Genomic DNA, 20,073 nt, shown 5'->3' on the forward strand with positions numbered 1-20,073 from the left:
CGTAGGACCATATAACACTTGCATATGCTAATTTTTATGTATGCTTACATATTTAGTAATTATTACAGTTTAAACTCATACCTGGGAAGACTGTGATCAGATGATTTGTATGCCAACTTTCCAAATGCTTATTACTAATGGGAAATTAATAGATCATCAGATTGTTCATGGGGAATTGAACAGCCCCAATTTCCTCTTCTCTAAAAACAAGCAGCACAACCTCACAGTCAGACTAGTGGATGCCTTCAAACAGAACACTGCCCTCTTGGATAGAGGCAGGGAGCGTTCTGTATTTTGAAAAATCCCTCCAGGAGGCAGAAGGGTGACCGTGGCCTCCCACTGAGGTTTGTTCTAAGTGGCTGGACATTAAGATTGAGATATCAGGGCAGCCAAGCCTGTCAACTCTAGTCCGCCTACCCACTCACGCAGGAAGAAACAGCTCATTGCTTTGTGCAGACCGATTCTCTCCTGCCTAGTTGAGCGTGATCTTGTGGCCGTGGGCAATAAAGTAAGAATCCACCTTAATTGTACCCACCCCTGCCACACCAGCATATCTCCCTCTTCCCTCACTCTCTTCCCTCATTCCCAAGAGGACAGTGCAGAACTGCCTCCCAAAAGATGAGCTCCTTACCTGAAGCCTGATGTGTCACCCCAGAGAACAGCCAGTGGGACTGCAGGAGGGAGAGCTCTGTGCACGCACAAGAGAGAGGAAGAGTGAGTGACAGATCCCATCCTGGCTCATTAACTAACTAGCTTGCTAGGTCTCCTAGGGCTTTTCTCTTCCTTTTATATCAAATTAATGTTTTCACAGCTGAAGTGAAAGCAGTGTTCATCTTCCCTCCTGGGGCAGCTCATCCTGAATGTTTGACCTAGCTGGTGGTAGGGGTGGGGGCGGAATCAGAAGGACAGCAGGGCAAAAATCTAAATCACATAAATTTCTTTCCTCCCCTTCCCTCCCCTCCCTCCCTCCCTTCCCACATATTGTTTCTTAAACTACTATAAACTGATATTTGCATATCTGCTTGTTTTTGTAAAACAAAAATGTTGCCCTTATACAATATATCCTCCTGCTCTCCACTCCTGAATAGTTCCTATTTTCTAGTCTTTTGTTTGTCTACCTCTTGGTGGAGGCTTCAAAGGACAGTCTGTACTCATATTTTCTTGTGCAGCTAACATTTGGTTCATCTTCATGGCCAAACAAAGGGGGCGTGGGGAAGGGCAAGGAGCAAATAATCCATTCTCCCAAATAAAGACTTACTGCTTTTACTCAGAAATTACTCTACATAGAAATGGATGTGGTGTCTCTAAATCCAATTTCACTTGCCTATCCTTAATGGCATTCTTTGCTATGATGCCTGTTATAAGAAATAATCCCCAGCTTAAGATATGGTGTGGCATATCTCCAACGACAACTGAAGATAATTGGCTTGCCTGGATGATGTTTGATAATCAGTGTGACTAGCTATACTTGGTGATTTCAAGTAATAGTATTTTTAGCATCGTAATTATTACTAATTAATAGACAGATTAAATTGCATTTTGTGGCAACCTAGCACTATATGATTCTGTGAAGATGATAGCTGAAATGACTGGGGCTTTTCTTTCAGGTATTGGCAGACACAGTTTTTGATGATTAGCATATGACTAGATATGGATCACTGGTAATATGATGAGAATTGCCAGGTTTATGGTTACAGGAGAAGGGAGATTGAGAACTTGCTGCTCATTCCCACTTTGAACCTGTGACCTCCTAGCTGGACCTCAAGGATAGGATTGCTGGTTAAGATTGATGGTAAACATCAAGTCTACTTGCAATAAGATCTTGTTTATCCACAACAGACCTGGTTCAATGAAGTGAGAATTATGACCCTCGTGGATAAACTTTCCCACCGTTCAGGGGTACCACCAATCTAGACTCCAAGCCAGTGCTGATCCTTAAAAATATCTTGTTCATGACCAAGGATTCTACTTTAGAGATGGCCATGTGTGAATATTTATAAATTGGGACAAGGGGACAAGTCACCAATCTTGCTTATGTAAAGGTCGCCCTGCTGCCTAATAGAATCCCTGCCTGAGCTGCTCAACCTTCTCATGGGACTAGTGTTGGAGTCTCTCTAATTTTTATGTGATTTTAATTTCCAGACTCTTGGGTCTGTGTCAGGTGAAGCTTAAGTGTACATGAAGACCTTGTGTTTGTCCAAGGAAATCTCAAGCTTGACGTGTGTAAACAGCCACATGCTGAATCTTGCTTTTGCCTTGAAGCAGTGATGTAGTGATCTGAATACAGAGCTTGCCTCTCTGAGCCTTTTGCCATGTCAGATGCCGTCATCTGGGTCCATGCTGGGTGAATAGACTGATTAGCCCAATGTGTCTTAGATCTGGAATAGTTCCAGACAGGAGTTTTCCCTGTGACCTTACAGGCAGTTCCATGAGTTTGCAGTTAGCCTCCAGAATCATGAGGAAAACTTGTTGTGATTGCTTCTGAGCAGGCTTTCTTTGTTTGCTGGCCCTGAATAGCAGGGAGCTCTGGAAGACAAAGTGCCAGATGTACACATGAAGCACCCAGTGGAGGAAGATGAAAAATGATTTTTACTGAGCACTGGTAGATGCTCAAGTTACAGCCTTACTATGGCAAAAAGAGAGGTGAATTGTTATAATTTCTCCTGCTTTATTTCATTGATAGGATATTAATCAATGGCTTCATTTAGGGCAAACATGTCGAACTCAAGGCCCGCAGGCCAAATCTGGCCCATCACGTGTTTAGATCTGGCCTGCAAGCAGACTACTAGTAGTAGGTGATTGCATATGTAGCGGGCGGTGTGTGTGTGTGAACCGGCAGCAGCGTCAGAGAGGTCTTGGGGAGAGTCAGCTGGAGATGTGATGTTGTTGGAGCTCTGCTGAGGCCCTGGGATCGGTGCACACTGCTCCAACTGATCGGGGCTTCCAGTGGCCTTGGGGGTGGCCGGCAGCCACATGCAGTCTTTGGGGGAAGAGTCAGCTGGAGCTGCGGGGCTATCGTGGCTTGGTGGGGACCTCAGAATCGGGGCACATAGCTCCAGCTGATGAGCGCTGCGTGAAAAGGCCAGCAGGGCAGTGAGTGAACGCATGGGGGAGAGGATAAAGAAGGAGGAGTTTTGGTGGGAAGGAGGAGGAGAGGGCGGAGGAGAGAAGGCGATGGGGAGGAGAGGAGAGATGTTGGTGGGACAAGCCTAAGGAAAAGAAGGGGATGGAATAAGAGAGGCTTCTGTGGGAAAAGCCTGAGGGGAAAAAGGGGGCAGCAACTGGCCCTTTGCAGGCAACCATAATGCTGATGCGGCCCTCAATGAAATTGAGTTTAACACCCCTGATCTAGGGTGAACAACCTCTTTTTAGAGGGTATGGTACTGGCCATTGTGATCAGTTTACATAGCACAGCACTTCTTCAATAAAGTCCTTCAGATTTGCTGAAGTCTTGACTTTTCATGGGCAAAATCTAATGGACTCGTTGAGACAATAGCTTACCATATTTAATTAAGTCTCAGGTGACTTCAGCTTATCTGTGGTCTCCTATGGCATGTGGGAGAGCATATCATGTTAGCTTCAAAATGTGCTTCCTTTTGGGTGAGGATGATGCCAACAGACCTGAAAAAGACCGTGGTGTGCCCTTTCCTTAAGAGGTTCTCTCTGGGTCCATCTGTACTTGACAACTATCTTCCTGTTTTTAATTTCTGTGTACAATACAGAGCATTTTAGAGGAAATGATTACCTGTATCCTTTTTAGTCAGGTTTCAACTCTGGGCAGGAATGGAGATGGCATTAATTGCTTATGTGGATGATCTTGTAATGATCTGTCAAAGTAACTTTGAGAAACTAAACGAAGAGTCACAGACTAGACAGTGATCTGATAAACTAAGTCTGAGTCCCAAAGGGGATGGAAAAAAAGCATCTTTGAAGAGATCTTCTCTAGTTCTATGGAAAGTTAAGGCAGGGAGGGGGGAAGTGTTTTCAGATTTGCAAGATTCTCTTATTGTAACCTTACAATAAAGGTAGTATTATATTTATGATTTTGGTTTCCTGTCTAGACCAGAGGTCCCCAAACTTTTGGGGACCAGGGACCGGTTCCGTGGAGCAAGTTTTTTCCATGGACCGGAGGGAGTGTGGTTTTGTGTGTTGCCTGCATCCCATGGATGGGGCTTTGCTTGTTTATACAGACTGGTTGCTGGCATGCCGCAGTCCGGTGCCGGTCCACGGACCCGGGGTTAGGGACCCCTGGTCTAGACTACCTTGAAAAGCTGTCAGATCTTTAGCAGGATCTAAATGGAGGTTATGCATCCCTCCTATCCCATTGGAACTTTCAGTAACCCATATTGATATCCTACACAACCTAAGGAGGCTAGTAGAAGGTATTGGTGTGTAATGGTTCTGTTCTTTCCTTAATATATAATTTGTTTCTATGAGAATAAGAACCTGCATATACATTATTTTAAAAATACCGCAAAAGCTTTTCATCAGGAACAGTGTGGGGAGAGCAGGGAAGCAGGAGCCTTCCCTCCTTCACATCCCAATCCAGCATTCTGTTTGAGAGACACACAGATTCCTAGCTAACATTGGTTACTATTGTAAAAGGAGCCGGGGTGGCGCAGCAGTTAGAGTGCAGTACTGCAGGCCACTTTAGCTGACTGTGTTCAGCAGGTCAGCGGTTCAAATCTCACCGGCTCAAGGTTGACTCAGCCTTCCATCCTTCCGGGGTAGGTAAAATGAGGACCCAGATTGTTGGGGGCAATGTAAATATATATATATATATATATATATATATATATATATATATATATATATATATATATATATATACATATATATATACACATTGCTTACTGGTGTACACCGCTTAGAGAGTGCTTGCACTTAAAGCGGTATATAAGTCTCATAAATAAATAAATCAGCCACTAGTGCCCTTCAGATATGGTAGGTTTCACTGTCAACATTTTCCCAAACAAGCTAAGTTTGAAATGCAGCACATCTGAAAAGAATCATGTTAGGGAAGGCTACATAATTAAATAGGGTTATGTGTTAAATATGTTGATAATACATTTCTTAGGGGAATCTCTTCTCCCATCTTCTGTGTTGATAGCATTATTTTAGTTACTATGAAAGCTGACCATTATAAACATTCCTAAACCGTACTGCTGGTTTTGCAGCTTCCATCTGAATTTCTCTAAGAGCCTTCTTGAAAATTTTGTCCTACATTTCTAAGTTGAAAACTGAAATTAAGTTTCTGGGTCCTGGAGTTCTCTTATTCTTTTACCTTTTTCTCTCCAAAATGCTCTCTGTATGAGAATAGACCTATGGCTGCAAGGAAGTGGTCAACCAGAAATTTCTTCTGAAAAACAGAGTACAAGCACAAAATCCTTGATGGGCCATATATGATCAGCCTAATGAGAAGCAATGCACCCTAATCCAGATCTCTTCCCTAAAAATTCTATTCCCTCACAGACTACATGGATAACAGATCTTGCACATTATGTCAATGAGTCTTAGGTCCATTCTTCTAGAGCAATGATTCTCAACCTGTGGGTCGGGACCCCATTTGGGGTCGAACGACCATTTCACGGGGGTCTCCAAGCAACGCAGTCCACCATTTTTTCCCCTTTTCCTTAGCTGTGCTACTCCCTTTTATTCTATTGGCTTTTGAAAGCCAATAGAATAGACTCTCTTTACTAGAGTCTAATTCTATTGGCTTTCAAAAGCCAATAGGAATTGTCCAGGCTGTCTCTGCCCTGCTGAGCCCGCCAAAAGTCCCATTCTGCAAACGGTGCTTCACCAGTTGAGTAGTCCTCGACTTACGACCGGTTGGGGGTCGCGGCATTAAAAAAGGTTGAGAACCACTGTTCTAGAGCAAATAAGATTACTTCCTACTGCATACTGGAGCTTGGCATTGGATTCAGTGTGCATCCCTTCTCTGTTCCCCTTTCTAGAAACTGGTGGCTCTGAGGATGTGGCTCTGTATGTTGGCTTGATTGCTGTAGCCGTCTGCTTGGTATTGCTGCTTCTAGTGGTAACCCTTGTCTACTGCCGGAAGAAGGAAGGATTGGATTCAGATGTAGCTGACTCTTCTATTCTCACTGCTGGCTTCCAGCCAGTTGGCATCAAGCCCACCAAAGCAGGTGAGTATCTCTCTGCTCTTGGCACATTCTTTAAGTATTATATGGTAGATAGTAATCCTTTGGGGCTCAGGAATGTGGATAAGTGGTACCACGTGAGCAAGCAGTCATTTTGGAACCACATTCAAATCTTCTGTAAATTTGCCAGGTTTTATTAGAGAGGTGGTTTTTCTTTCATTCATCTTTCCATAGGAGTAAGGAAGGATGTAACAACAATGCCTCTGAACATGCCTCTGAAAATTTTAAACTTTTATTCTATCAGTAGAAGAGGAACATGAGCAGTGGAAACATGCAGGATAAATACAGCAACAGCTGCTTTGCGGATGAGATATAAATTGTAGAAGGTAAAGAATTGCTGGCCTACAAGTGGACTTTGCTCACCTGACCTTTCTCTTCATCATAACTATAGCAATTAGATTTGAAAAAAGTCTTCCAATAGCTTAAGTGAAAAGCTTTACATGTTAAATTTCAGCATGGTGCACCGCATCATTCAAAATTCATGTGTATCCTGTTGCAGTCAACTAAAACAAAAGCTAAGCCTAAAACAGCATGGTTTAAGGCTGGGAAGCAGATTCTCAGCTTTGAAACCTTTTCATTTATTTGTTTATTAAACCTGCACACCACCAATCTCACTGAAGTGAGTTTAGGCAGCTTATGAACATTCATGATGCAAATAGTTTTTAATAAATCCAAACTGCATTCCAAACATGTGAGAGGGAAAGGAGAAAGGGAAAGGGGGTGAGTTTGATTTGGCCTACCCATTTTAACTTTTTTTTTCCCACCAAATTTTTCAACTTTTTTGGCATGGCTCCTTATATAACCCACATGGAAGTGCGGCTTTCAGGTGAAAACCCCCCCCCCCATTTTATTCTACTCTTGAATGTTTGTTATCCTAATTCTTGCCAGCTGGAAGCCAGAACTACCAAGGAGAGACACTACCAAGACTTCAGAAATTGACCTGTCAGGAGCCTTTAACATGGATGGGCAGCCATGCCTTGTCTACAGTCTTCCAAAGTCTTAGGTGTAGCTTTTGCAGATGCCATTATCTTGCTGCTAAGGGGTGCTAGTCTGGGGAAGACAAATGTGGTTGTTTCCTGTTGTCTCTAAGAGTTTCTCTAAAGAGAGCACTGTGCAAAACTACAAGAACATATTTCTGGTTGTTCAACACCCAAAACTCATGCTAGGTGATACTTTAGTCTTTCAGAACAAGTTTAGGAAAGCAGATTTTCCATTAGGTAAGAAACGTTTCCTTCTGGTGTGAAGTACTTGCAGAAATGATATCTGTAAGACTCTTTCTGGTATGTCTCAGTTATGCTGATTAGTCAAATACCCTCCTTTGTGAATGCCAGACTAAACCATAGGGAAGGAATCTAATGAATATAATCAAATGTTTATTTGTGATACTATTTCGCTCTTGGGATTTATTCAAAGAGTCCTCTATACAAAATGCCACACACACACATATCCAACAAGACAAATATTTGACCTTAATAATAATAATAATAATGTTGGAAGTGATCTTGGAGGTCATCGAGTCCAACCCCCTGCTCAGGCAGGCAGGTAACCCTATACCATTTTGGACAGATGGCTGTCCAGTCTCTTAAAAACTTCCAGTGTTGGAGCATTCACCGCTTCTGGAGGCAGGTTGTTCCACTGGTTAATTGTTCTAATTGTCAGGAGGTAAACCAAGCCATAGAACGCAGATACATTCACACATATAGACTGTTTAGTTGCAGGTCAAGAAAGCATCCTTTTATTACACCATCATCCCATACTGTGAGACTCACGATCTTAGAAACATTCCTTTTTACAGTCTGATAAGTGACAAGATATTAGAATGACACGTGTACTCTGTCAATCTACATTTGGACTGCACAGATGGTTTCTGTAAGCTCTATTAACCCAAAACTCTGAGTCTAAAAAAGGAGATTACATTGCATCTTTAAAAAGCTGTCTTTGGGAAATAACCTTATTAATGCAGAAAATGATGGTCTGAACAGAGATCTTTGTTTCTCGGGTCATTGCAACAGTCTGTTACCCCTGCTGGTTAATGTATTTTATGCAATACTGTCTGATGAGATAATGTTTTGTGATTAGGCTGCTACATACCTGAGGTGACTCAAAATATCTGCATTTGCATCTATAAAGTAATCTAGCTTTCTGCAATATTAAGAACGAGCTAAGTTTTCCTTGCTGCCGAGGAAGATTTTTTAAAAATATTTTGAAAGAAGACATCTGTCTTTACCACCCCAGCTGATCCCATTATCATCTCCATTTTTCTCTCACACAGATAATTCCCACCTATTGACAATCCAGCCTGATCTGAGCACCACTACCATGACCTACCAAGGCTCACTGTGTCCACGCCAGGACGGGCCTGGCAAGTTCCAGATTGGCAATGGACACCTGCTTAGCCCCCTGGGCAGTGGACGCCACACTCTTCACCACAGCTCTCCCAGTGCTGATCCAGTAGACTTTGTCTCACGATTCTCTACCCAGAGTTTCTTCCGCTCTTTACCCAGGGGTGCTGCCAACATGGCATATGGAACATTCAACTTCTTGGGTGGACGTTTAATGATACCCAACACAGGTGAGGTTGACAAGTAGGGAAAATAATAGGGGTGACAATACGGAGGGTGGCTACAGTGGCGCAACAAAGCTTTCTGATGCTCTGATTCTCTTCTTGATCATTATTTCAGCACATGCCTCCAAGGGAAAGGGTTTTTCTTTCTAGGCTGGATTCCTGCATGGGAAAAGAAATATTTCCATAGATAAACTCAACAGAAGAAGATACATTGTTTCCCCCTGGGATTTCTTATAAAGAGGGGTTTGCTCATTTCCTCTTCTCTGCCTCTTTTAGCTAAGCAGCCTTTGACCAAAACCCATTCTTCAGTCTCAGCTTGCCTGTGAAATTGGAAGGCAGCTTGCCTGCAAGCAGTGGGCTGTACCCCTTGAGCCATCTGGTCTCTTGTCTTTTAGGTGTCAGCTTGCTCATCCCACCCGATGCCATCCCACGGGGGAAAATCTATGAAATCTACCTAACTCTGCACAAGCAAGAGGATGTGAGGTACATATCTCATTTCCTGAAAAAAAAAAAAAACTAGGAATCCTGGGACACTAACTTAGCTATACTTACCTGTAATTTATCATACCCACAATGTGTTCCTATGTCTCCATTTTCATAAAACTTCATTGGGAACGCTGACAAGCCTATGCACTTTATGTTCTCTAATTTGAAACAAGGTACATACCCCTATGACATTCAAAGGCTATTGTGGGTACCTGTGTGCCAATTGATATATGCCATAGTCTTGCTAATCTGTAGCCCTGCAGATGGACAGGATTTGTCAGCTGATGTAGTGGGTACCGCGGTATACTGTATATAGACAACACTGTCTCCTTTAATAGTAATCTCAACCCTTTGTATTGTTGGTGTTCTCAAGCTTACCGTGATATGGCGCGAAATAAACACTGATGTAAAATAAACAGTAAATTCACTTACGAGTTCATAGGGCCAGACGCAGTCTTGAAGATAGCATGAAAATAGTTTTCTTTGAAAGGAGTGGAAACGTTTCCCCGATCAAGCTCATAGGGGAAGATAATATGATAAAGATGATGCAACCTTTATTAGGATCCCCGAGCCATTTGTAGAGGTATTTATGTTGCAGTGTCCATGATAGTTTAAAAATAGTCTTCTCTTTAATGTTTGTCTCCTGGCTTTTTGCAACTCATTCTTCCTTGTTCCCATTGTTCAGGGCTGCGTCAAGCATAGGCAGCCAGCTGCCATGCGGGCATGTTTACTTCCCAGAATCCCCTTGGTGCTGTCTAAGGGCAGAGACAATAGATTTGATGGGGATGTCTCAATTGGGCCTGCCCTCAAGCATTCAGGATAATCGCCTTGTTAAAAAAAAGTAGTGGAGCTGCCAGCAGAAAGCACCCTGCAGGCTGCCCAAAGTCGAATAACTGGCTACCAGAGCTTAACTACTAGTCATGTCCCTTTTTTCTTTGAAGTTTCTGCTAGAAGAAAGATGCTCAACAGTGCCATTTGTTGCTGTATTGCCAAAACTCTTGTGGGGTTTCTTCTTGGCAGAAATTCTCCAGTGATAATCCCTTGCCATAACTGGGACAGTTCTGCTGTTTTCAGGATTATTGTATTAATGCTTATCTTTGATGCACTTCTTGATAACTCCTAATCTCTAAAACCAAAGAATCAATCTCTGGGTATGTTATTGTCATAATACTTGCTGATATTAACCCCATTCTGTTTCTTCCTGCTGTATATCCCCTCCTGAATTAATGGGGTGGCAGATCCTGTTTCTTTTCTGTTTCAACTGGGATTATGGTCAAGAGAAAGTAACTGATGGTGCTGACTGGAGCATGGAAGCGGGGGCGTTCTCAAGCCCCTTCTCTATATTACTGATGCTTCTCTCTCTTGCCAAGGCTTCCGCTGGCAGGCTGCCAGACTTTACTGAGCCCCATTGTTAGCTGTGGCCCTCCGGGGGTGCTGCTCACCAGACCTGTTATCCTAGCCATAGATCACTGTGTGGAGCCAAACCCTGAGACCTGGAACCTGCGCCTCAAGAAGCAGTCCTGTGAGGGCACATGGGAGGTGAGGCCTAGCCTGGAGTGCATGTTGAGCAACTCATGGGTTGTTGCAATACTAGGACTATTTTATGCAAAACAGATGACTGTCGTGACAAATATACTATATTTAGCAACCTATAAAATATGTTAAAATCAAGTAGCCCGTCTTGTTTTGTTTTGCAAAACATATAGTGTTTCTACTTAGTTCCTAGCACCTGGAGCCTAAGATTATCTAATATTAAGATCCAAGGGTCCTCTTACTCTGGAACGCAGCCCCAACAGTAAGGCCTTCTTGATAATGGCCGTTCAGAATTCTCCCTGGAAAAGCTGCTTGGTGTCTATGTTAATATATTTTCGCACCAGGTGAAGTCCTTTTTTTCTTCTAGGTTTCTTAATTTAATGTCAAAATATCCTCAAATGGATATTAATTATTTAATCATTGCTTTTATATAATTGGCCTGTTTTGCTACAAGAGGGTTTTTTGTATTTTTGTCTTAATGGATTTCTCTTTAGTGCTATGTTATTATTTATGCATTGATTTCTCGTTTTGCATTGCATGTATGATTATTCTTCTCCCAGATAACACCAGTGATGAGATACTCAGAACTAATCCAAATAAATTCAGTAAACAACCAAGAATAGCACTGACATCCCCCCCCCCAAATACCACAAATCAATCATTTATCTGGTTTCCTTGGATATCATTTTAAGACTATTTTTGCATTCCTAAAGCTAGGTCTTTGCTTAGTTGTTTTTTTAAAAAAAGACGAAACCTAAATTTTGCCTCATGTGCTCCACTGTTTGGTATTGCTTCTTTGCAGAGTATACCTAGCCCTGTTGTACTTCCGACTGAATTTAATGGGTTGTGTGATCCCAAGAGAGACTCTCACAGGCTTCTGAGAGGAGGCAGTTCTAGTATGTGTCCTGCAGTGAGGGTTTGGATGCAACCTGGGTCTTAGAGCAACTGAATGTAATGCAAACAGTGTGGATGCTGCTAAAAAAACTGTTCCACTCAGGTTTAAATTACAGTTCTTACTAGATAGACCAGTGAAGCACTGTTGTGACCCTCACCTGTGCCAAGTCAAATGTCAACCTGCCATTCTTTGTCACATTTTATTAGGCACTCTCTTCTACTATTTCTGGATTTGCTCTAATCTCTCTCTCTGTCTCTCTCTCTCTCTCTCCTTTTCTCTGATATCCATGTGAATGTTCTGCTGTTTTGGCATTTCTCTTGATGTGGCGATTTTCTTCCTTTTCCACCTTTTTAGGACGTACTGCAGTTGGGAGACCCAGGATCTTCTGAACTGTACCATTGCCAGTTGGAACCCCAAGCTTGCTACATCTTCACAGAGCAATTGGGCCGCTTTGCATTGGTGGGAGAATCACTCAGCATGGCTGCTTCAAAGCGCCTGAAACTGGTTCTCTTTGCACCTACAACTTGTACTGGGCTGGAATATGATGTCCGTGTATATTGCCTCAGTGACACCCGTGATGCACTTAAGGTACTCCATCAGGAAACTCTTCCATGTTAGTCTCTTGAAGCCTTCTTCCATAAATCTCACATAAGTTGGAGTACAATTTTTTTACCGTTTTCAAGGACTCATTATTTGTTCACTTGCACTTGAGTAGTTTCACTACTTTTGATCACATAGCCAGAGCACAACCTTAATAAGACAATCCCTAGCTTAACTGCATGATTAAGGCTCTGCAGATCTTGAGTGGAGTACTCCATTTCATCAGTTGGGCAGAGAGCCCCTTTGCAACAATGCAGCAAAGCATAATGGTGCCACACTTTTTAAGTAGTTGAATGACTGTGTCTTTTGCTTCCCTTAGTAGTGGTTGTTTTAGTGTACATGTAGCACACACACCAAAGCTTTTTTCAGTGAGAAGACTGGCTAATCCAGGCAACTGGCTGACCTTGATGGTAGAGGCAGAATATGTAGTGAAGCCTCTTACAAAGGGGAATTGTTCATTATCCACACTTTTCTACACAGGAAGCCTAATTTCTCCCTATGCAACTGTTCAGCCTTCCCATAATAACCCTAATATCATCTTCTAGTATGCTAATATTTTCAATTCAGGAATTTTGTTTCCACAATGCAGAATCCCTATGGTTTAGATTCAAGCTACTGAACTCCACAACATAACAGAGCTGGAAGTGACCTTCTAGCTCATTCAGTCCAACCCTATGATCAGTGCAAGAATCCAGACTAAAACATCCCTAATGGATGGATGGCTAGCCACCACGTCAATATCCAGTGAAAAGAGAGCAGACTCCAGAAAGGAGATAGGGTTAGGAAAGCATGTAATTTGTTTTAAATTTATATTTAATGAAAATTGATTGTATTAATAAAGTTGCTCCCCATATTTAGTAATTTCCACTTACTGTCCCATTAAGAATATACTTTTTAATAAATCTAGAAAAAAATTGCAAAAACAACTTGGCTATTTAACCGAGACCCTAAGGCAGTGGTTCTCAACCTGTGGGTCGGGACCCCATTTGGGGTCGAACAACCATTTCACAGGGGTCGCCAAACAATGCAGTCCGCCATTTTTTCCCCCTTTTCCTTAGCTGTGCTACTCCCTTTTATTATATTGACTTTTGAAAGCCAATAGAATAGACCCTCTTGAATAGAGTCTAATTCTGTTGGCTTTCAAAAGCCAATAGGAATTGTCCAGGCTGTCTCTGCCCTGCTGAGCCTGCCAAAAGTCCCATTCTGCAAACGGTGCTGCACCAGTTGAGTAGTCCTCGACTTACAACTGGTTGAGTAGTCCTCAACTTACGACTGGTTGGGGGTCACGGCATTAAAAAGGTTGAGAACCACTGCCCTAAGGCAAAACAAAGGTTTTTCTTGGGTTATGTAATGTTTCTGAGACTAATTTGACTCTCTTAGTGTTTTGTGGGTAATTTTTTAATTATACGTCACTTAAGTCATTGGTCAGTCTATAAATTTTATGCATAAATAAACTCCAAATGCAAAGATTCTAGGGTCATGATACATCTTTGAAGAGTCAGGTTTAGCATCTCTTCAGTCAGTGGGCAAAACTTTCAGCTTTGAGAGTCACACATAATATCTACAACTAGTTTAATTCCTGTTCATTTAGACATGCATGGAATGCCATCACACACGCACAAACCCACATGTGTACACACATTTTTCACTACCACCACCACTATTTTTATTTGTGACCTGAACTTAATAACCCTAGGATAGTATTTGCTTCTTTAATCCCCCTCACTTAAGCAGGTCCCGTGTGTTCATACCATTACAGGAAGTGGTGCAAATAGAGAAGCAAATGGGTGGACAGCTGATCGGTGCACCGCGAATCTTGCACTTCAAGGACAGTTATCACAATCTGCGTCTCTCCATCCATGATGTGCCCAGCTCACTGTGGAAGAGCAAGCTTCTAGTCAGCTACCAGGCAAGGTTTCTACTGCTCGTGGGGTTATTTTTATCCAAGGCAAGACAATACGGATTCTTTGTCTCAAATTGCTAGAGTTACTCTTGCCCTTCGATGTCCATATTCTTTACAAAATGTGAACAGAGTTGTAACTACCAACCTATGTATAGCACAGGAATACCACCTTCTCAAGCCAAGAAAATCTGACTGTTCTCTTTTTCAGTGGTTTAAAAAGCAATTTGGAATATATGGGCAACACACATCACATTTGTTACTGCCTCTTTAAGTCAACCCTGTTGCTTCCTGGATTCGATACAGCTTCTCCAAACCATTGTTTAGAAATGCAATGTGGATGCATACATATGTTCCAAATCACCTTTCCCCTTTGAATCCACGTTGTTGAAAAATCCAGTTATTAGTCAATTTGGGAACTGACAGGAGTTATGCATCTGCTATTTGGTACCAACCTGTACTTGGTTTCGTCTGAAGCTGTTGGCACTTGCTTGTAACTTCAGCCAAGGAGCCTTTTCAAAATCCTTTAGAGTTAGACAAACATCATCTTGTAATTTGCATCTGGCCTTTTCCCTTGCAGGAAATTCCCTTCTACCATCTTTGGAGTGGGCTGCAGCCCTACCTACACTGTACCTTCACACTGGAGCGACTCAGCACCAACACATGCCAATTGGCATGCAAAATTTGGATCTGGCAGGTGGAGGGTGACGGGCAAAGCTTCAACATTGACTTCAACATTGCCAAGGTAAGGGCAAGAATACAAGGGAGACTGTGAGAACTTCTGTTAACTTCTTGGCGGGGTCTCCTATGCTGGCAGAGGAGGGATTAGACTGGATGAGCCCTGTTAACCACACAGTGGAGCTCAGCAGGTATTTTACCAAGTACCTATTACCTATCTTTTGAATGTCCCAAAGGTGCTTTTTCATGAGGCAATTGGATCTTTTTCTCTTCGAAGATGTTTTGTTTCTCATCAAGAAGCTTCTTCAGCTTCTTCAACTAATCAAGGAGAGAAGCAACCTAGAACTAAGGAGAAATTTCCTGACAGTTAGAACAATTAACCAGTGGAACAACCTGCCCCCAGAAGTGGTGAATGCTCCAACACTGGAAGTTTTTAAGAAGAGACTGGACAGCCATTTGTTTGAAATGGTGTAGGGTTTCCTGCCTGAGCAGGGGGTTGGACTAGATGACCTCCAAGGTCCCGTCCAACATCATCATCATCATCATCATTATTATTATTATTATTATTATTATCTTTTCAATAGTTTTCAATAACTTTGAATAGCTTTCACGTTCCTTATGTGGCTTTGTAGCTAGAATATTGGCTATGATCTCATAGAGGTCCTACTGAACATACTTAACAGTAGAGATCAGAGCAGATTTGTGCCACAGTATTTTGTCTTGTATAAAATCCTTCCACCTGCTATTTTTTTTTTTTTATTGTAAAAGCCAGTGCCAGGGTTGTAAGTTGGCTGCAGTCATCTGTGTGCTCAGAAAGTAACAAATTGCAGATCTCTTTCTGGCAAATATTCCTGACTTCCTAAGTTACAGTTCATGAGCCAGGGTGACTGGCTTGCATTCTCAACTATATTATGTCCCTTTTCTCCTCATTTGTCATGCCCACTTTGTTGGAACATAGGGAGTGAAATGAAATCTCCAGAAGCAGGTTACCCTGCACCATATCGGGCTTTGTAGGCAATAACCAGCATCTTGAATTGCATCTAGAAGCCTACTGGAAACTAGCAGCGGCTCCCACATGGTCTTCAAGGGCAGCCCCACGTTGAGTTCAGCCAAGAGGTGATTAAGGCATGAGTGACCACATGCAATACCTTTTGATTTCGGAACAGGTGCATTAGATACTCAAAGGACCTGACCATGGCTGCCACTTTTTCTTTAAGCAGGAGCTATGAGTTTAACAGGACTCCAGATTGCATACTGGGCCTGAGTGGGAAAGTGCTATCCCATCTAAAACCAAAGATGGAAAATTTTCAGTTCAGGGTAAAGGTTCGTTCTCTGAGCTTGTGAGTTGATTTCCAAGTGTTTCATTACCAGGCTAGGTAACATCTTCTGTTTAGAAGGGCTTCGTGTGGTCAGTAGGTCTTATGATGGCTCAGGTGTAGGTGTGTCAAGTGAGGGTCTTGTGATGGGTCAGAGGTGGGTGTGTCAAGCGAGGGTCTTGTGATGGGTCAATCACACAGCCAACCAGAGACAGCACCAACCCTCAACCAACCCATGCAACACCCTCCAATCAGCACTTCACCTCCCGATGACCCTCATCTGATGTAACTTCCCCATCACAAGACCCACAAGATTCACATGGATGACTCACACCTGACCCATCACCTGACCCATTACAAGACCCTTGTTTGACATACCCGCACCTGACCCATCACAAGACCTATTGACTACACGAAACCCTTATAAACAGAACACCGACACTGACATCCCCTAAATTCCCTGAAAATGTTACTTAGTCTGGTAATGAAACGTTCAGAAACCAACCCATAAGCTCGGAGAATGAACCTTTACCCTCATCCTACCCCCAAGCTACATATATTCACCACTATTGCAAATGTTCAGTTCCTGGATAAGAGGAGCCCAAAACCCATAACCACTGTTGTATTGTCAGAAACGAGGAACATCAATTTAGTGTTGATTTATAATGCAGAATTTTAGCCATATTCTGATTTTTGTCTTAATAGCCCGTGTTGTCAATTAACCACAAATCAGTAAGTCCCGTGCCAGATACAATTTGGTCAGATCAGATCTCTGCACTAGTAGCCAACAAACAAGTAGAAATGCAAGGAAGAGCCATATAGCTTTTTTGCTCCTTCCTAGATTCATAAACTCTTTCCTATAAAGCTGGGGAACTTATATCTTTCATATAAAGAGGTTTCTAATAACCTAGAGCAGGGGCAGGCAACCTCGGCTCTTTTATGACTCATGGACTTCAGCTCTTCTGGGAGTTGAAGTCCATGAGTCATAAAAGAGCCGAGGTTGCCTACCCCTGACCTAGAGTATATGGAGAAATGTTTGAAAGCATGTGATTAGTGCTTGGTGAAATTTCAATGGCTACAGGAGTGGTCGAATAATTAGACTCCATTTTTTGTTTGAGAAAGAAAATTGAGTTGCCAAATTAGAAGATATTTGGAAAGAAACAACATTATAGTTAGGCGCCTTCATTCTCTTTAAAACCTGCATCTGACCAAATAAATAGCCTTGTTATTATATACTTTTTGCTTTTTTTTCTCAGCCCAGAATTCTCACCACAAAGCGAGTAAATGTAGGACCGAATAACTGTCTCTTTTTCTCAGGATGCACGGTTTTCGGACTGGCTACCCCCAGACAATGAGGCTGGCTCTCCTGCCCTGGTGGGCCCCAGTGCCTTCAAGATTCCTTTTCTTATCCGCCAGAAAATCATAAGTAGTCTGGATGCCCCGGTGGCCCGTGGGGCTGACTGGAGAGCATTAGCCCAAAAGCTGCACCTTGACAGGTATAAGGATTCTTTCTCTAAAAGTGTGCTAGTATAGAAGATGGAACTGGCTGGTACAGAAATATGTAATCCGGGTGGTAATGTGGGCCATGCAGTTCTGATAGAGCGCTGGGGAGGTTTGCAATCACAGAAATGCTGGCGGTTTTTATTTGTATTCTTTCCCTCTTTCCACAGCCATCTCAGCTACTTTGCTTCAAAACCAAGTCCAACAGCCATGATCTTGAACTTATGGGAGGCACGTCACTTCCCCAATGGAAACCTCAACCAGCTGGCTGCTGCTGTGGCTGAAGTCGGCAAGCAGGACAGCTCCCTTTTCATGGTTTCAGAAGCTGAGTGCTAAAACCCTAGACAGGGACAAAGCAGGCCTCAGCCTGGAGATGATATGGGGCACCTCCATTTCAAGGGTCACAGCATCTGTACTTGTCCTGCTTTGAATATGCCTGTGTGCCCTATCTGATCCTTGTGCCAAATTCAGCCAGAAGGCAAACACACTGGGCTGAGTCTCCAGAAGCCATGGAAAAGGCTACCAAATCCCTACTCTGCTGCTACCAAAGCAGTTCTGGAACTGGTTGGGGCAGGTCTATTTTTCTACCAAGTAGGCTGGCAAGCAAGTCTGATACACTGACATCGGGCTTGGATAATTATTCTAGAGCTTTCTTTTACTCTAGCATGGAAAGCACAGAAGTCATTGTGAGTGACCAGGATAAAAGGTAAGCTTTGCTGTGAAGCAGAGTCATCTGTGTCCCATCCACTGCATCCCCCAGGAAGCCCTTTGCCATAATAAAGTTGAAAAAAGAGGGTAGCTCAGGATAGTTCCAGAGCCATTTTTGTAAATGTTTGCTCCAGCCCACGAGGTATCTGACACTCAGTCAGAGAAGGCAGCCGAAGAGTTGGTGGCTTGCAGACACCTGGAGACCCATGGGACAAGGAAAAAACAGAAGGTCAACCAAAGGATGAGGACCTTGCTCTCCTGGTGACTGTATCTGTGCCTCCTTAGTCCTTGCCCAGTGTATATGCAAGGGATTTGTGCGTGTGCGTGGAAGTCTGATCTGTGCAGTGAACGTGTGCTGGACCAAGCAGGTCTATGCCGTATTGTGTAAAGATCGTTTTTTATTCTGTATTCAAGTGCATTCAAGTATTTACACTTGGCCTTATGTACATATCAGCGTCTCGCACAGGGTTTTGGCGGGCATGAATGTAAATAAATTATATATATATATATTGCTACATGAGGCTTCTTGTATCTATGCTCATACTTCATCGATAGAAGCATGAATTCTAAAACAGCCAGCCAGAGTTTGTAGCTTGAAGTATTCAGTTGCTCTCCTAAGCACCTTAAGGATATGGAAATGATGAGGTTATGAAATTACTTTCATATTAGCTTCCTCTACCATAGCTAACTGGATGAAGCTCTTTGGAAAGAATGCTAGTCTGAGAATTCAAGAGGCAATGGAGTTTGGTTTATTTCTCTCCTTGCTTTGAGCATGAATCAGGAATGTTAAACAAAACGGCAAAGATGGAGTACCACAGCTACCCAAATCTGGCTTTCTGCACATTTGTCACAGCTGCCTTAAAGAAGAATAAAGTCCATGCTGCAGATCAAGGCCTGTCTCAAGTGGAGAACAATCCAGCCTCCTGCTTATTAAGAGATCTTTGTACGGCAGGCCACAGCAGCAATCAGCGCAGCTCCCTTTCCTGAGCCATCCTCTGACAATAAGAATTTGACATTGCAGTTTGGAGCCAGTAGAGCTACTGTATCCTGAAGTTTTTTTGCAAAGCTGTAGATAGAAAGAAATACGATCATGGGAAAAGGAACCAACCTTCAGCCCAGAATCAAGCAAACCCCATACCAAACCCATAGCACCTGAGTAAACACCTTGCCTGGAAATGTCAGCTCTTGTTTTTTACTCTTTTTTTTTTCTTTTCCACAAAATAAAACTAACATTGCAAACTCCAAATATCCCAAAGATTATATTTATAATCCCCCCCCCCATGTGATGCAGAAAAATCAACTCACTAAGGGTTCATCTTATACACTGTCCCATCCACGCCAACTGTGACCTCCACCTTTGTCATGCGCTTATTTTCTCGAATCTTTTCTACTACAGCTGCCACTCCAGCTGCACACATCATAGCAGCTCGTGAAGTCACGGTATGACACACTTCCTTCACCACTTTGGCGTCCTCAGGAGAAACAGGCAGCCCCAGCTCTTCCAGGATGTGATAAACATGTTGGCGACTTTCGCTGTCACTTAATAATATTAGAAATAGAGATAGAAATTTGTTCTTTATTGGCCTTACAATAAATGGAAATATGGAGATTCTGGCAATCTCAACGGGGCCCCTTTTTAGGCATATTCATTCTGAAGATATTGTATGATCAACTGTGATCAGTAATATTTGGCACGTTCTAAACAAGCATGCACAGTTCCAAATAATGTACAA

General features: G+C 42.7%; 2 protein-coding genes across 5 annotated transcripts in view; one reads left to right on the forward strand and one right to left on the reverse strand.

Moving 5' to 3' along the window:
* The window catches only part of UNC5A (unc-5 netrin receptor A), a 104,752-nt gene extending 85,897 nt beyond the window's left edge, over positions 1–18,855 (forward strand). For all 3 annotated transcript variants that reach the window (XM_039356780.1, XM_039356781.1, XM_039356782.1), the window contains 9 exons: positions 5,955–6,143; positions 8,431–8,730; positions 9,120–9,207; positions 10,581–10,749; positions 11,993–12,226; positions 13,998–14,147; positions 14,719–14,883; positions 17,450–17,628; positions 17,803–18,855. In XM_039356780.1, the coding sequence (XP_039212714.1) occupies positions 5,955–6,143; positions 8,431–8,730; positions 9,120–9,207; positions 10,581–10,749; positions 11,993–12,226; positions 13,998–14,147; positions 14,719–14,883; positions 17,450–17,628; positions 17,803–17,968 (1,640 nt within the window). In that variant the 3' untranslated portion in view covers positions 17,969–18,855. The remainder of the gene's footprint in view (positions 1–5,954; positions 6,144–8,430; positions 8,731–9,119; positions 9,208–10,580; positions 10,750–11,992; positions 12,227–13,997; positions 14,148–14,718; positions 14,884–17,449; positions 17,629–17,802) is intronic.
* A 218-nt stretch (positions 18,856–19,073) lies between these two features.
* The window catches only part of HK3 (hexokinase 3), a 52,749-nt gene continuing 51,749 nt past the window's right edge, over positions 19,074–20,073 (reverse strand). For both annotated transcript variants that reach the window (XM_039356779.1, XM_039356778.1), the window contains exons 16-17: positions 19,646–19,879; positions 19,074–19,406 (exon numbers count right to left, since the gene is read on the reverse strand). In XM_039356779.1, coding sequence (XP_039212713.1) covers positions 19,271–19,406; positions 19,646–19,879 — 370 coding nt within the window. In that variant the 3' untranslated portion in view covers positions 19,074–19,270. The remainder of the gene's footprint in view (positions 19,407–19,645; positions 19,880–20,073) is intronic.

The sequence above is a fragment of the Crotalus tigris genome, unplaced genomic scaffold, assembly GCF_016545835.1.
Source record: "Crotalus tigris isolate CLP2741 ecotype Arizona unplaced genomic scaffold, ASM1654583v1 scf7180000018829.1913635, whole genome shotgun sequence".
In the NCBI taxonomy this organism is placed as follows: domain Eukaryota; kingdom Metazoa; phylum Chordata; class Lepidosauria; order Squamata; family Viperidae; genus Crotalus; species Crotalus tigris.